Raw genomic sequence first — 16,664 nt, 5'->3', positions numbered from 1 at the left:
TTTCAAATTCATTTCTCCCTTTCTTGAAAGCCAGATATTTGCAGGAAAGGACATCAGAAAACGTGCACCTTCGTTTACGCATAGCCAAATATTTTATGTAACTCACGCAGTTAAAAATTACACTCAAAAATCACACGTGCACTACAGGAAGCCAAGCCAATACAAAGCGAAGATACGAAACGAAAATTTTAAATAATCGATATCTGCAATCGCTTATAGGTCGATCAATGATAACATCGACGATCCTGGTGCCACCTACTAACACCACCTTCGTGCGTGTTTATCACGAAGACTGTGCCAATAGTTAAAGTATTTAAGAAAAGAGCAATAGAATGGAACAAATTGTAAATTTAACTGTACTATGCTCAACTTTGCGAAAAAGCCGGACACTGTAAAAATCCGCCCAGACCACGGACAAAGAGCTAAAAAGGAGGACATGTCCAGATTAATCTCGACGTCTCGTCACCCTAGGTATAACTGAAGAAAAGTAAGCAATGTTGCCATGGATGGAAAGCACTGTACAAGCTGCACCAATAGTGGATGTGCTCTGTGTCAAGGATGGGGGAAGGGAAGCAAGAAGAGAGGTGGTTTGCATTGGAGGAGTGAAATACACTTAAAATGTGGATATATTCTCAGTGCCAGGTTACATAAGTGCTCATCCAGGCCGGACTGTAGAGGACATTGCCAGTACGGGGGACAGTTGAATTCAAGATTGGAAGAGGGAGAGAAGATGCTTCATGTTAAGTTTGGCTGGTGACTGGTAATGGAGCACAGAAAGAGAGACAGATGGCAGAAGAAAGTATTACTCCTGATAATCCAGACTGGCTAGGTGTCCTGTACAGCAAGGAAAGGTGTAATGCATCGAAAAGAGCAGAGTAAATCATTAAACACAAAATATGTCTTTGGAAAGTGAGACCAGCTATAACTGCTGTAAAACGAGTAAGAAGCCAGATACCATATCAAACAGTATAAAATCAGAAAAGCAAAAAAGAATTATAACTAGTCCCAGAATCGAACTCTCTAAATCAAGTCTTCTAACACAAAACTCTACTGACTGCACCAGCTGAGTAGTATAGCTATGCAGCAATGAATGAAGGTACTTATCGTACACGTGATTTGAGTGTTGCCAAATTTCTTTTATTTGATGTCCATTTTCTACCAAAAATTTGCATGGGATGAAATTTGGTTAGAGTCTTTTGTACTCTTGGTATGCAGGGAATCATGCTGTGGCATCTGAGAGCACAAGTTTTGGTCCACCCTGTATATGTGATCTAATGCCTAAATGCAATTAAAGCATCAGTGTAGCCCAAGACAGCCATTTTTGTGCTAGTATTAATGTCTTAGAATCTTAATTGTTTGTATTTATGTTATTCATTTGTAGCATACATAAGATGTTTCTATGATGCTAGTTAAAGTCTTTTTATCCAGCAGAGTGCTGTATTACTAACATATCTGGCTCAATTCTCAGAACTTACCAGCAAAACTTCTCCATGCATCCACACTATCAAGGTCATTTCCGTAAAAGCCGTTGCATATCCATCTGCTTATCTCTTATTTGTAAAACATCACTGATATCCTTTAAGGAGTTGGTAACTTCATCAAGCTGTAAAGAAATGGCAGATTTCTAGAGTATTTCTCTGTTTGAGACAAAATTTTGACATTTTACTAATACAAGTGGGAGTACTTAATACATCTGATTTTAATTCCATAATTAATATTTATGGAAATAAAAAGTATCAGTAATTCTTAACAGATCAATGAAAATAATTAATTTTTGAAAGTATAATCAATTGGATGGTTAAAAAAATCTACTCATCAAGCAGTAGTACAAGAACACAAATATAGCGATATTTAAATCTGCAAGCTTTCGAAGCCATATGCTCCTCCTCCTGGCAGAAGGGTTGGAGAAGGAAGAGGGGTAAAGAAAAGGACTGATGATGTTAACGAAATGCCGATGTAAAAGGCCGAATAGTGTTTATGTAACAGCCCCTTTGACAGCATATGTTTTCCCAATTACAGGGCTGGTACAGGTGGAGAGTGCATAGGGCAAGTCTTACAGAGGGGATGGGCACAGGAGTAGGAACCATACGGTTGGGAAATGGGTACTGGAGCTTAGGGTCTGACAAGGATATTGTGGAGACCGGGAAGGCGATGAAAAGCTATTCTAGATATGGTGGGCAAAATATCAGCAGAATGGATTTCTTTTCAGTGTATGGTGTATAAGTCATAACCTTGTTGAAGTAGCTGATTAATACATTCAAGACCAGGATAATAGAGAGACACAAAATTTGAACTTATAAGTTGTTTTTCAAGTGATTGTACCATGATTGGATATAGCGGTTTGAGAGACCTGTTTTTGAACTAGGCCAGCAGTCTAATAACGTCCAATGAAACCTGAGGTGAGAGTGGTAAGTGTATTGCTGTAAGGTATCTGTACTGAACAAATACATCTGGCCCAAATGCTACAACTGTACATGAGGCAATGTTTGACATGGAAAAGATGGGAACTGTCAAAATGTAAGTAATGTTGTTTGTTACTAGATTTAATGTGAACAGAAATGTGCAGCTGAACTCTGGTGAGGATGACGCCAACATGAAGAAAAGTGGTATGAAATTCGGAATAGGACCACATGAAATCTAATTGGGAGAATGTATTTAGAGACTCCAAGAATTTTAATGGGTCAGCCTCACCATGAGTCCATATGGCAAAGATGTCACCAATGTATCTAAACCAAACCAGGGGTTGGAGTGTTAAGGACCCCTCATTAAAATCTCAAGCCCTTCACAAGGACTAACACAACAATCCATACAACTTCTTGCCCCACCTAAACCAAGCACTCCTACCTTTTACTTTTTCCTAACATCCACAAACCTAATCACCCTGGCCGTCCTATAAATGCTAGCTTCAAAACACCCATCGAATGTATATCTGCCTTATTTGATCAACACCTGCAACTTACAGTACAAAGACTTACCTCCTATTTTAGACACCAACCATTTCCCAGATTGTCTGAGATCTGTGCCCCTCCCACTCCCTCCACACATCTTGCTTGTCACAACTGATGCCACCTCCCTCTATACCAGCATCCCACATGTACATCGTCCGTCTGCTACTGAATGTTTCCTCAGCCAGCACACACCTGATACCAAACCTATGACATCCTTCCTGCTCACCTTAATCAACTTTATACTTACAAAAACTACTTTACCTCTGCAGGGTAAACATACAAACAGATCAGGGGCATGGCCATGGTAACCAGGATGACTCCTTCCTACACCAATCTATTCATGCGTCACTTGGAGAGGGCTTTCCTGGGATCCATAAGCCTTCCGCTCCTGAGTTGGTTTAGATATACTGATGACATCTTTGCCACATTAATTCATGGTAAGGCTGACCTGTTAAAATTCTTGGAGTCTCTAAATACAGTCTCCCAATTAAATTTCACATTATCCTATTCCGAATCCCATGCCACTTTCCTTAACATTGATCTCATTATCCCTGAAGGTCAGCTACACACTTCTGTTCACAACAAACAACAGTACTTACATCTTGACAGCTGCCATCCTTTCCATGTAAACATTCCCTCCCATACAGCCTTGGCATTCAAGGCAAATGTGTTTGTTCAGATGCAGCCTCTCAAAAGCAATACACAAACATTCTCACCTCAGCCTTCACTGGACACTATTATCCGACTAGCCTAGTTCAAAAGCAGATTTCCCAGACCATCACATCCAATCCTGATACAGCTGAACCTGCCAAAAAAAAAAAAAATAACTTATGAGTACACTTCTTGTCACTCAATATTATCCTGGTCTTCAATACATTAGCTACTTCATCAAGGCTGTGACTTCCGAAAATCATATCCTGAAATGAGACCCATTCTGTCTGATATTTTGCCAACCACACCTAGAACAGCTTTTCATCACTCTCCCAGTCTCCGAAATATCATTGACAGACCCTATGCTCCTTCTGTACCCTTTTCCCTAATGTAAGTTTCCTAGCTCTGTGCCTGTCCCTGCTGTAAGACTTGCCCTATGCACCCTCCTACACCAACCCTGTAACTGGAAAAACACATACTATCAAAGAGAGAGCCACCTGTGAAACAACACAACATATACCAGCTGTTTCGTAAACACTGTTCAGCCTTTTCCATCAGCATAACTACCACCCAGTTATCAGTTAGGATAAATGGGTATAGGCAGAAGGCGTATACTGGCAAAACACAGTATCCTATGCATGCAATACAACATGTCAGTCGTGACCTTAGTGCGTGTTTCAACAAACGTGCCATCTGGATTGTTCCCCCGACACCAGTTTCTCACAATTCTGCAGGTGGGAACTGGCGTTACAACATGTCCTTGTTTCTCGTCATCCATTTTGATTTAATTTACTTCAATTTCTCCAGCCTTAGCATTTCTTCACAGAAACTATTCCTTTCTTTATTCCCTCTTAGTTTCCTATATCTTCCATTTTCTGACGCCCCCCCCCCCCCCTCCACCACATACTGTGCACTTACATTTCCACTCTTATTAACTCGTGCACAGTGTTTTGGCAGTAATCTCTTTCTTTTGTATTACTCTATCTTCTACCTTTAAGCTCTCAGGTTTTCAAATCTCGTCCACAGCAGTCCCCAGCAATCTGGCTTTCTTTCTCATCTTGTCCGGTGAATCTCCTGTGAGCCAGGACTCTGGGCAACTTCTCCGAACTCTCCCTCTTTCCTAAATCAAAACCAGTCCTTTTCCTTTACCCCTCTTCCTTCTCCTTCAACCGTCCAGCCAGGAGGAGGAGCCACTGGCTCCAAAAGCTTGCAAATTTAAATACCTTTATACTTGTGTTTCTTGCTGCTGCTGTTTAGTGTGTATATTTTTTATCTATACAATAGTTTTGAACCACTTTTTTCGACATAAACAAACACAAACACAAACACATTTGGCAGCAAGATACATTGCATCAAAAATCAATAAAAAGTGGTTGTTGTTTTTGTGGTCTACAGTATAAAGACTGGTTTCCTGCAGCTCTCCATGCTACTCCGTGTGAACTACTACATCTCAGAGTAAATGTTGAATCCTGAATACTTCTGAATCTGCTTAGTATGTTCATCTCTTGGTCTCTATGATTTTTACCTCCTGCTCTTCCCTCCAATACGAAGTCAATGATCCCTTGATGTCTCAGGATGTATCCTATCAACCAATCCCTTCTTTTGCTCAAGTTGTGCCACAAGTTTGTCTCCCCAATTCTATTCAGTACTTTCTCATTAGTTACCTGATCTACCCATCTGATCTTCAACCTTCTTCCATAGCACCACATTTTGAAAGTTCCTATTCTCTTTTTGTCTAAACTGTTTAACATCCATTTTTCACTTCCCTTACATGGTTACACTCCAGACGAACACATTCAGAAAATAAAGTAAAAGGTTATAATATAATCAAACACCCGACAAAGACAAAAATATGAGAATTATTATGAGGGGTAACATATACTGACCAATTAATTAGCAAATTCTAAATTTTTATTTCCTCCCAGACCAATAAAAACTGAGGAAAACAAGTCTTTTATACAAAATATCCCCAAACAGAAGTCACAATCCACACACACACACACACACACACACACACACACACACACACACAGATATATATATATATATATATATATATATATATATATCAGATGCTCTCTCAAGTTTCTTGGCATGATTATTTTATGGTGTGCTTCCAGTTGCTCTGTTGAGTTAGCACTTGAAAAAGATGGCTGAGTTGGTCATCAAAATATTGTGCATAAAATGGGAACAGCATCTTGGCAGAACACCCAAAAGCACACCATAACAACATAAATATAGTGAATTCACTCACTAATATTAGTAGTATGAGGAAACTGAGATGAGGTAAAAAATAAAATAAAATAAACTGGCTGAACGGCAGTAAAGTTCTGAACAATATAAAGGTTATTTTACAACATTCAACATCAAGAAAAAAGTTCAAGGAGCAAGAACTAATCTTGGAAAAAAAATCTTCTATTGAAGGAAAAAGTGCAAAAGCATGGGAACAAAAAAGAATTAAAGAGGGAATTCTAAACAAATAAAGGATGTTAAATATATTAGACATGACTCTTAGGGGCATAGGAGGAGGAGGAGGAGGAGGAGGGGGGGGGGGGGGGGGGGGGGGGGGGAGACTGTCAACAGACTATATGGAGAAGTCTCTGACAATGTAAAATCCACCACTCTCATATCAGGCCCTAAAGTCTGTTCTGACTAGCTGTCTGCTGCCTACAAGGCAGTGTGAGGAATGATCTATGATCCTGGAAATGGAATCAAAATTTTGCTAGTCCTTCCAGCTGTTATTACCAGTACATGAATCCACATCTACATACATACTCCACAAGCTGTTGTACAGTGCGTGTTAGAGGGTACCCTGTACCATTACAAGTCATTTCCTTTCCTGTTCCACTCGCAGATTCGGCAAGGGAAAAATGATGGTCTGTATGGCTACATATAAGCTCTGATTGTTCATATCTTATCGTCATGGTCCTTATGAGAAATGTATGTTGGCAACAGTAGCATCGTTCGGTAGTCAGTGTCAAATGTCTGTTGTCTTTATTGTCTCAATAGTGTTACTCAAAAAGAACATCACCTTTCCTCCAGGGATTCCTATTTGAATTTCCGAAGCATCTCTGTAACACTTGCTTGTTGTTAGAAGCTATCGGTAACCTACCTTGCAGCCTGCTTCTGAATTGCTTAGATGTTTTCTTTTAATCCGACCTGGTAAGAATCCCATACACTCAAGAAATACTCAAGAATATATCACACTGGCATCCTATATGTGGTCTCCTTTACAGATGAAACGCATTTTCCTAAAATTGTCCCCATAAACCGAAGCTGACCATTTGCTTTCCCAACCACAATCCTCACATGCTCGTTCCATTGCAATGTTACAACCAGGTATTTAAACGATGTGACTGTATCAAGCAGGACATTACTAATGCTGTATCCAGATATTATAGATTTGTTTTACCTACTCATCCACACGAACTTACATCTACCTACATTTATAGCTAGTTGCCATTCATCATACCAACTAGAAGTTTTGCCTAAGCCATCTTTTACCCTCCTACAGACACTCATCTTCGACACCTCCGTGCACACCATAGCATCTTGAGTGAACAACCACAGATTGCTTCCCACTAGGTCATTTACGTATATAGAAAAAATAGCAGTCCTATCACATTTCCCTGGGACACTTCTGACAATCCTTGTCTCTGACGAATACTCACTGTCAAAGGCAACACACTGGGTTCTGTCAGTTAAGAAGTCTTCAAGCTATTCATATATCTGGTAACTATTCAGTATGACTGTACCTCTGTTACCAGTCTGTAGAGGGGTGCTGTGCCAAATGCTTTATGGAAATTGAGAAATACGGAATCTGTCTGCTGCCCTTCATTCATAGTGAGCAGTATATAATGTGAGAAAAGGGCAACTGGACTTTTTGATCTCTAGGGAATTTATTACATTCAAATCCTGATGATGCCACTACTACTTTATTCAAGCAGCTCCCCATTTGGCCTCACAAGGCTGAGTGGACCCCTTTCAACACTTTACTACCTCAGAAAAATCTATTGGGAATCGGACCCACGTCATGTTGCACCTAAGGTAATGATGCTAATCATTTGGCCAGAGAGCAATCATTTTACAAAGTAATGAACAAATAAACAACTGGGCATGAGGGTCAAAATGACTTATCAAAATAAGTGACCAAGGGTTAAAAGAGCAACAGAAATTGATCAACAGATCAACTGGACCTGATGGAATAAGAATACAGTTCTACATAGAGTACAAAAAATAACTTGCTCCTCTTCCAGCAGCAACATTCCGTAGGTCACTGGGGAGGAGCAATGTGTTCCATATGATTGGGGAGAGAAAAAAAGTCATTCCTGTGGGAAGGGTCTTCAAACAGATGCACAAAATAATAGGACTGTATCCCTTATGTCCGTCTGTTGTAAAATTTTGGAAAATATTTTATGACTCCATATTACGACATTTCTGGAGACAGAAAATCTCCTCTGTATAATCAACATGGGTCCTGCAAAAATGATAATGTGAAACATAGCTCGCTCTGTTCATCCACAGGACTCAGAAAGCAGTAGATACTGGTGAAAAGGTTAATACCTGTTCCTTGACTTCCAGAAGCCGTTTGATACAGTTCCACACTGCTGCCTAATTAATAAAATACAACTGTATGGAGTATCAGACCAGCTTCGTGACTGGTGACTGGACTGCAGAGTTTCTAGCAAACAGAACACAGCATGTCATTCTTAACACAGAGAAATATCTAAGACATGAAAGTAACTTTGGACATACCCCAATGCTGTTGTATACATGTAAGTTGCAATGCTACAAAATTTTAGCGAAATGCAGGAAGCCCTGTAAATGATCCACACTAGGTGCAGGGATTGGGAATTGATTCTCAACATAAACAAAGGCAGTGAATTGTGCGAACTAAGCAGAGAGGACCATTAATATATGATTACAGGATTGGAAACTACTAATGGGAGCAGTCACAACTGTAAAACATGTGGGAATCTGTGTACATAGCAGTTTAAGGTGGGATCACCACATAAACCTGTAAGGCAGATTCATTGGAAGAAGTTGCTTATAATTCCTCATACCACTCATTAGTCTGGGATCTGTATAAGATAGGATTGATAGAGGAAATAGAGAAGATAGGAAGAAGAGCAGCGTGTTGTATTACATATTCATTTAGATGCTTAGCCAACTCTAGTAGCAGTTGCTGCAAGAGAGGCATTCTGAACTACTGTGTCATTTATTGTTAAAGTTAAGAGATTGTACATCCCTAGGAAAGTCAATCAATATACTGCTTCATTCCACTTATATCTCACCATGAAGGTAAAATTAGAGAGATATTCAGGCTCACATAGAGGCTTCCCATCAATTGTTCTTCCCACACACTATTCGCGACAGGAACAGGAAAAGCGGGAAGTGACAGTGGTAGCACAGTAACACGCCGTAATGTGGCTTGTAGAGTATAGATGCAGATGCAGACACAACACTACACCCATCTACAAACAGAAATAGTACAAGAGGCAATAGAATCTTATAGAATGGAACTGCTACATGTACTGGAGGCATTCCTAAGAACTGGTCAACTGTGTTACTAGTAAACAGTATGATATATTAAGAAATCTCTGACAAATGCTGAAATGGAGAGGATGTAACAAGTAATAGGAAAAATTGAATTTATTTCAATAAACAAAAAACAAAGAACAATTACACTGGTCAACATGATTTTTGCCTTGGTTGTACCAATAGCTGTATGTAATGCAATTTTTTTATCATGTTTTCAAATATGTATTCGGAATTTTTCCTCCATCCACAGGTATTTTTATTTCAGTTTCAACTTTTTTCTTTAAAATGTATGTTTTTTCCCCATTTGCCCAGTCAAATAAAACCACCTAGAGCATTGTAAATACGATGGAACAGAATGAGCTAACTCAAATGTTACCCACATGCATGAACAAACATGATCTGGTGTAGGATGCGTTCATTACCACGATGATAGTTGTGAGATAGCAGTGAACCATCAAAAACATCATTGTGAGTGCTTTGTGTGTCTGAATTGTTGTATGTAATATAAATACAAATTTAATTCTTTTGGTTAGTCATTAGTTACAAAATTCCTGGATCTGTTCAAATCATTCTCAGAACATTGGTTTTATTATGTTGATTTCGGATGCAAAACAACTGTCATAAGTGACCACATCATAACCTAAGATTATCAAGAAGTAAAACAACTTGAAATCGACTATACATTAAGCCAACTATGGAAGGAAAGTGAGCTAGGAACAAGGACTTCCACAGGGGTAATTGTCCAGAAAATAGGTGATAGAGACAGTGCAGATCCTGAGCCAAACATTAAATGTCTATCGCCACACTGCTACGATGTATAAAAAGTAAAAAGTGATAACAGCCTACGCATCGTTCGCTAAAACAGCTGATAACTGAGATGGCAAACATACATTAGAGTGTAAGTGGTTAAAAAAAGGGCATTCAGTCAGGAGATAGCAAACCACTAGAGGCTGACAACAATGAGCACAAAGTGATGGGGGATCACCACTTAACAAATGGCGATGACTAAAATGACAATGCCCAATACGCAGCCTAGCTAAAATGATCTTCTCATGGCTAGGGGGCCGAGATGAGGTAGGCCAAGTAACTGGACACAAAACGCACCTGCGCTAGGTCACGCATTGAGGTTGTGGCACAGTTTCTCATGCTACGTGAGGCATTGAGGTTGTGGCACAGTTTCTCGTGCTACGTGAGTACTATGTGAGGGGCGAGGCGGAAAGCGGGAAGGCAGTCCTGCCGATGTTCACTTCGGCACGGCGCATATTGGCAGTGGAAGTATTCCCCATCCGAAAGATACGGCCTTACTGTATACAGTGTTTCATTTTCACCTTTTAAGTGCTCCATCTCTTTTCATAAGTACATAATAGTTTTCAGTTACATATATCTGTACAGTTCTTTTGTTTTGTTTATTCTTTTGTCAACAACAATGCATAGTCCAAAAACTGGTGAGCCATTAGCCACTGGGATTCCAGCTTCTGCCTTCACAATGTTTCCAGATCGTAAGAAGGGACAGACGATTCATCGTGGACGTAGTGAATAAGGAAGTAAGGTATATTATAAAATCACGTGATTTAAAAGCAAGGCAGGAAAGTCAAACAAGGTTATCTACTTGCCGCCTGTTATGCTGACGTATCTCTATGACCTGTTGCAAAAAGGTCGAAATGGTGTAATTTCCAAGATATGGCCCATTTGTGCATCTGGTAAAAAGCGTCCAAGGAAAGAATTACTTGGATATGGATGTAATAAGGGACATTATACTATCTACATATGGACATTACATTTCCACTGCAAGCTAGAAAGAGTCGAAAAGCAGTCACAAATAACAATGATTTAATTGGCTCACCATGTTGAGAAAAAGCATTTAAATTGTTGCATACACATTAACAGCATTAATAAACTAACTATGCAACATGCTACACAAATGAAAAAAAAAAGTCTGTATTATTACGAAAGTAGGAGTATCCTGAAAGTGTGTGGTAATTAGATATATTTAATTTGTTGAAATGCATTGCTGACAAAGACACTGTTCTTTGAACTCCCGCTCACAAAGCACACACGGCTAGCTTTCGCATTCCTTTCGTGCTCATTATGCTCAGCTGCCGACAATGCACTGACCATTGTGTTGTGCGACAGATCAATTATTTATTTTTCTCAGTCACAACTATTTTAGTCGCAAATCACACATTGTCAGTTTGGCAAGCCTGTTGAGATCACGAGATGGAATAAAATCCTTTGGTAAGTTTCCATTCCAGTCGTTCAGTGTTAAAAATACGATGGGTTATGGGGACTAAACTGAAATTCCAACAGAATTGGCAATTTATTTTTGTGTGTATTGTTAACCTTTTCTCACTCAAAGGAGCATCTGGGTAACAGCCACATTTCTCTTGTTGACAGGTTTAATTGTACTTTCTTTGTCGAAACACAGTGTAATTTGCACAAACTCATCTCACAGCAGCTGTTGTGACAGAATCCTGAAAAGAGTGCCTCATTAAATGAGTAACTGGCAATCAAAGAGCTCAATAGCTTACGATAAAGCTCATACTGTCGGCTTGCAGTAAATAATAGAAGAAATTTCACGTTTATTTTCATACTAGGAAACTCTTGTTTTACTAGCTGTCCATCAGTGACTGGAGTGAAAAAACTAAAAAGGGAAGTATAACTACTGGTATATCGCCCTATATAAGGAAGTTGTGTGTGTTTACAAATTGGTAAAATACCCTCCTCCTTGTGTGCTATCATACGCCGAACTCTCGTTTCGATGTCTCCAGCTGTTTAGGAGATATGAGAGACAATGTGAATATTTCATTCTCGCGGGCGTCAGATCGGGAGTGAGCGCGCTACATAGGATTCATTTTCTCAATAAAGGAGGCAGATAGACACTTCCTCCCAAGCCTAAAGAAAAATTCAACATGTTAGCTAAACTTCATACGCAGCAACACATGGTGTAACATGCACCAAACGCAAAATCATAATGACCCCTATTTTTCATTGTAAACTTTTCGAATTTTGTGTAGCGTCTTACTAAAATGTGTTTGCCACAGAAAGTATAACCATTAACGAGATTATGGCCACAAAGCGGACATATAATGCGACAAGTAAGGTAAAAATGAAATATTTTTACTGAATAGTTTCTGTAAAATCGTTTGAGAAAGATTACAGTATGCGTGCGCTTCGTTTCTGTCAGCGCAGAGCGTCGCCAATTGGCCAGTTCAAATTATGTGTACGCGTCTCAATATGCGTTGGGCCCGCACGACTCGTGTGGAACGTGCGCATCGCACTGTAGTGTTGTGTCACGTCACACGTGCTATACGCGTCTCAATTTGCGCATAGCCTAAAAGGCGCCACTGGCCAAACATATTCCATGATGGTGGATTGTATTGAGACAGCATAAGATGGGAAGACATGCAGATGAATATACAGAACACACATAGCCTAGTTTCGAACAGACAAGGGATTGGTACAAATGAGGGTGGTCTGATCCGATTCCCAGGAAGTAGCACTTAGGACATAGGACACAGAGATGGGTACAGCGTGCAACCAGGTAAGATACATGGGAGGACCAAGAAAGTAATCAATCAAGTATGAGCCCCATGAATTTCAGAGTTTTTGTGAATGGATCAGCAACAGGCCCAAGATATAAAGACGGTGGAAGAAACCCACTGCGCCTCCAGAAATTCACACAAACTGTTTTGTCAGTGGAAAAATGAAAGCTACTGTCGATACTACTCCAGTAAAGATGACTAAGACATTGCTGAAGGCAACACTGGAGGGCACAAGTCCATGGAGAACTGCAATACATCGCAAAGTTGTCAACGAAAAGGCTGCCGGAGATACCTGGCAGGAGACAGAACAAAATAGGGTTAATGGCAAAGAGGACGATGCTCAGGATGGAACCTTGAGGCAACGTGTTCTCCAGGATGAAGGTGGCCGTCAAGGCTGAACCGACATGAACCTTGAAAACTCAGTCTTTTAAAAATTCCTGAAGGAAACAGGTGAAGCGGCCTCGGAAGCCCCACCTGTATAGAGTAGAGGAGATACCAGTCCTCCAGCAGGTGTAGTAGGCTTTCTCCAAATCAAAAGACATGGCCAAAGTCTCATATTTCCACAGAAAGCCATTCATGACATGAGTTGACAAGGTGACGTGATTGGAACTTCAGAACGGCATGCTCAAAATTCTTATTGAGCAGTGGTTAGTAGACTGCAAGATTCGAGTTCCCATATCAACCAACCATGAATTATATGTTCTCCCATATCAACCAACCATGAATCATATGTTCCATCACCTTGCAAACACAGGTGGTGAGAGAAACTGGGTGGTATCTAAAAGGAAGGATGTTTGTTCTTACTGGGGTTAGGCATGGGTATGACAGCGGCTTCATGCCAGCGCCTGAAAAACGTGCCATCTGCCCAAATACGATTGTATGTATGAAGGAGAAAGTGCTTGCCTGCAAGAGAAAGGTGCTGCAACATATGAATGTGAACATCGTTCGGTTCTGGGGCTTCACAAAGAATGCAATGACACTGTGGACGTAACTGTTTATAACAAACACAGTTTTCCATAGCAGGAAGATAGTTACAACTGCAGAGAGCAGGTATCTGCATGTCAATCGCATTGCAGCATGCCTCAGTCCACAAGGGATCTGGAACGTAGCATGATAAAGATGAAGTGCGAGGTATGGAACATTCTGCAGCAGTAAGGATAATGTTTGTCAGGTTTGTCATCACCGATAGGGAAATGATGTTTGTTGGAAGTCACCTGGGAGGAGTAAAGCCGCCAGTCGACCTTAGAAAGCTGCCAATTCGATTTACACATAGGTGGGATGTAAGAGAGAACAGACCACCCTAGATGACAGGCAAGCTGGGCAGTGCAGAACGGAGAAGATCACCCATGAGGGCTCCTCTCTGACAGGTTTCGGAAGAACCCCAAAGTGAATGGTGTGCATTAAAGTCAAATGACGGAGGGATGTAGACGTCGCAAAGAGAAAGTGAAGCGAGGAAGAATAATGCATACTGCAAAAGATTACAGCCGAGTGTTCAGTGAGATGGTTTTGCTCTGAGTTTTATCCTGCATGAGATGGTATGCCATCCTCAGGGGTAAGTCAAAGTGGGATGAGCAGCATGACTTCCCCATGAGATGTAATGCCATCCCCATGGGTAGGCCAAAGCAGACAGGAAGAAAATGTGGCATGTCAAAGCAGTCAAGACAACACAATTTTGTTTCTTGGAGGCAGAGAACAAGTTGATGCTGCAGTTCCAAGAGCAGCCATAATTCCTCCCTGTTGTATGTAATGCCATGAACGTTTCCTTGGAGAAGAGTGATAACAAGGACTGAGGAGAAAGGAACAAACCATGGGCAGTCACCTCAGTGGCTGCTGAGTGCCAGCCTTCGAAGACTCATTGCTACAGGGTGTAGAGGGTGGAAGACCCTGCTTCACCAGATCTACAGAGGCATTGGAATTCTCACTGGGTCGACCTGTAGATTCCAGTGCAGAAAAATGGCAGGCAATGCACACTGGTGAAACAGAGGTCCTCCGGGTGAGAGTATCATGCAGCAATACCACTGAAAAGGGTCTCTGAGTTGGGGAAGGAGAAGACCATTTGACTTTGTTTGACTTCTTAGAGCCTTTGTGGTTGGCAAATGAAGACTCAGGTGTTTGTTGGCTCGGGGGACATAAAAAGTCTTCACAGGTGTCCTCCGTTTGTCCATTCCAGCCTGCCTGTTGTGTAGCAAGTGATTTTGCCACCTGAGGCAAAGATTTGATGGCTTGTTGCACAGCTGGAGGAGAATGGGACTGGGATGCTACCACGATACTGTGCGAATTTTACAACTACAGTGCTGAATTGGAGGTCGCAAATCTACATGGCCATGTCCTTTGTGAAGTGAGGCATAGCAAGAACAATATTGTAAGTGCTGGATGGTAAGATGCAGGGTTTCCAACTAGCCAACAACTTGCGTGTGACAGGGTAAGTTACTTTTTCCTTCACCTGCATCTCCTGAATGGTCTGCTCATCTACATGCATGTGACATTCACAGGATGAGACAGCATGGTCGCCATGACAATTGATACAGCAGGCAGGGTGAGGCACGCAATCACCCCAGTGAGCGTACCTACCTCAAGTAACATGTTTGGCTGTGTTTTCACAAAACACGTGAGTATGGTTGTAACATTGACATTGTTAGCAACACATCAGGTTGGGAATGTATGATCAGTCGGCTTCATAGACTGCTTTGATCTACGATAGAAGTACTACTCGATCAAATGTGAGGAACAGAGCATGTAGACACTAAGGTTGCATCAACATTTTCACTACCCGATGGATTACAGTGACACCCTGATGAGGAAGATAAGTTTGAATTTTTCCTTCAGTTAGACCATCAAGCAGCGTGGAATGTAAATAACACGAAGCGAAGAATTCAGCATTTGATGGGCCTCAATATGGACAGGATAGCTGTGGAGAAGGGAACCTGTAAGCAGCTGTTGGGCTTGAAAATCACAACTGGTCTCCAGAAGCAAAGTCCCACTGTATAAACAAGAGCATGATTTCACAGGGCCTGTAACTGCACCAACACCTTTCTGAATAATGTGTGTGATATCACAAGGAACCGAAGTGTAGCTGGGAGAGTCTTTGAATCTTTAGCCTCATTCCATTTACATTTAGTAGACGTAGATTGAGATGGTGATTGGCTTATTGCGAAAAAATCCCCCATGACTGCCAGTGTCTCTAATGGCGTGCTCCTTCTGTCCTAGGTCCCCTCAGAAGGAGGCTTCACCCGATTTAAGTGATTGTTCACACCTCAGGTCACACTTACGGAACTCCTGACAGAGAGACCAACTGGCAATTTGGGAAGGTCTCAGCTCAGGGGCAGTCACCCTTCCCTGGACCTGGCCTGTACAGGGGGTACACACACTCTACTTGTAGAACAGGGACTGGTAATTATGCCTTACCCAGTCCCCTATTATGTGCCAAACGTGTGGGCCAGTTCACAGGAGTGCACAGGGAGGAAGAAGAAACAAAAAGGAAAAAAAGGAACCTCAAATGCCAAAGTGGAGGAAGGGTAGGAGATGGAGAACATGGAAGGAAAGAAAAAAACAGATGAAGGATTGTTCTCATGTCAGGCTACTAAAACTTCAGAACAATTTTACAAAAACATCCCAGACCCAGACATTTTCCTCAAGGGAGGGGAAAAAGAACAGCTAGATGATACATATGCTGCACTGAAATGGAAAATGCACTGCAAAGGCTGGGGCTCTGTGGTACCCAAGCAGAAACTCATCAAAGAGTGGTGAGCCCCTTGTGAGGGGGGTTATGCAAGTGGTTAAGTGATGCTCAGGTCCCAGAGGCGAAACATTTCTAAAGTAGAGGAACACACATCTGTTATCATGTTATAGGCTTCTCACTCCAAGCAAGAATGGCACACGCTACATGCCACTTGCTATCCCTATGATTTGGAGGGAACCCGAAGATCACTTGTCTGACATATTTCTCCTTAAAAAACATTAAACAGATTGTCAAAATCAAAAC

The 16,664-nt window shown here is 41.2% G+C and overlaps 1 protein-coding gene across 2 annotated transcripts in view; it reads right to left on the bottom strand.

The window, feature by feature from the left end:
- LOC124612414 overlaps positions 1-16,664 on the bottom strand; it is a 109,176-nt gene that overhangs the window by 22,914 nt on the left and 69,598 nt on the right. For both annotated transcript variants that reach the window (XR_006979542.1, XM_047140613.1), the window contains exon 4: positions 1,476-1,603. Coding sequence is in view for 1 of the 2 variants with exons in the window: in XM_047140613.1 (XP_046996569.1) it covers positions 1,511-1,603 (93 nt within the window). In the remaining variant the exon portion in view is untranslated. Of the gene's footprint in view, positions 1-1,475; positions 1,604-16,664 lie in introns of those variants that run through there.

Source organism: Schistocerca americana, chromosome 4 (assembly GCF_021461395.2).
Source record: "Schistocerca americana isolate TAMUIC-IGC-003095 chromosome 4, iqSchAmer2.1, whole genome shotgun sequence".
Classification (NCBI taxonomy): Eukaryota; Metazoa; Arthropoda; class Insecta; order Orthoptera; family Acrididae; genus Schistocerca; species Schistocerca americana.
This window is presented reverse-complemented; position numbering and strand designations above follow the sequence as displayed.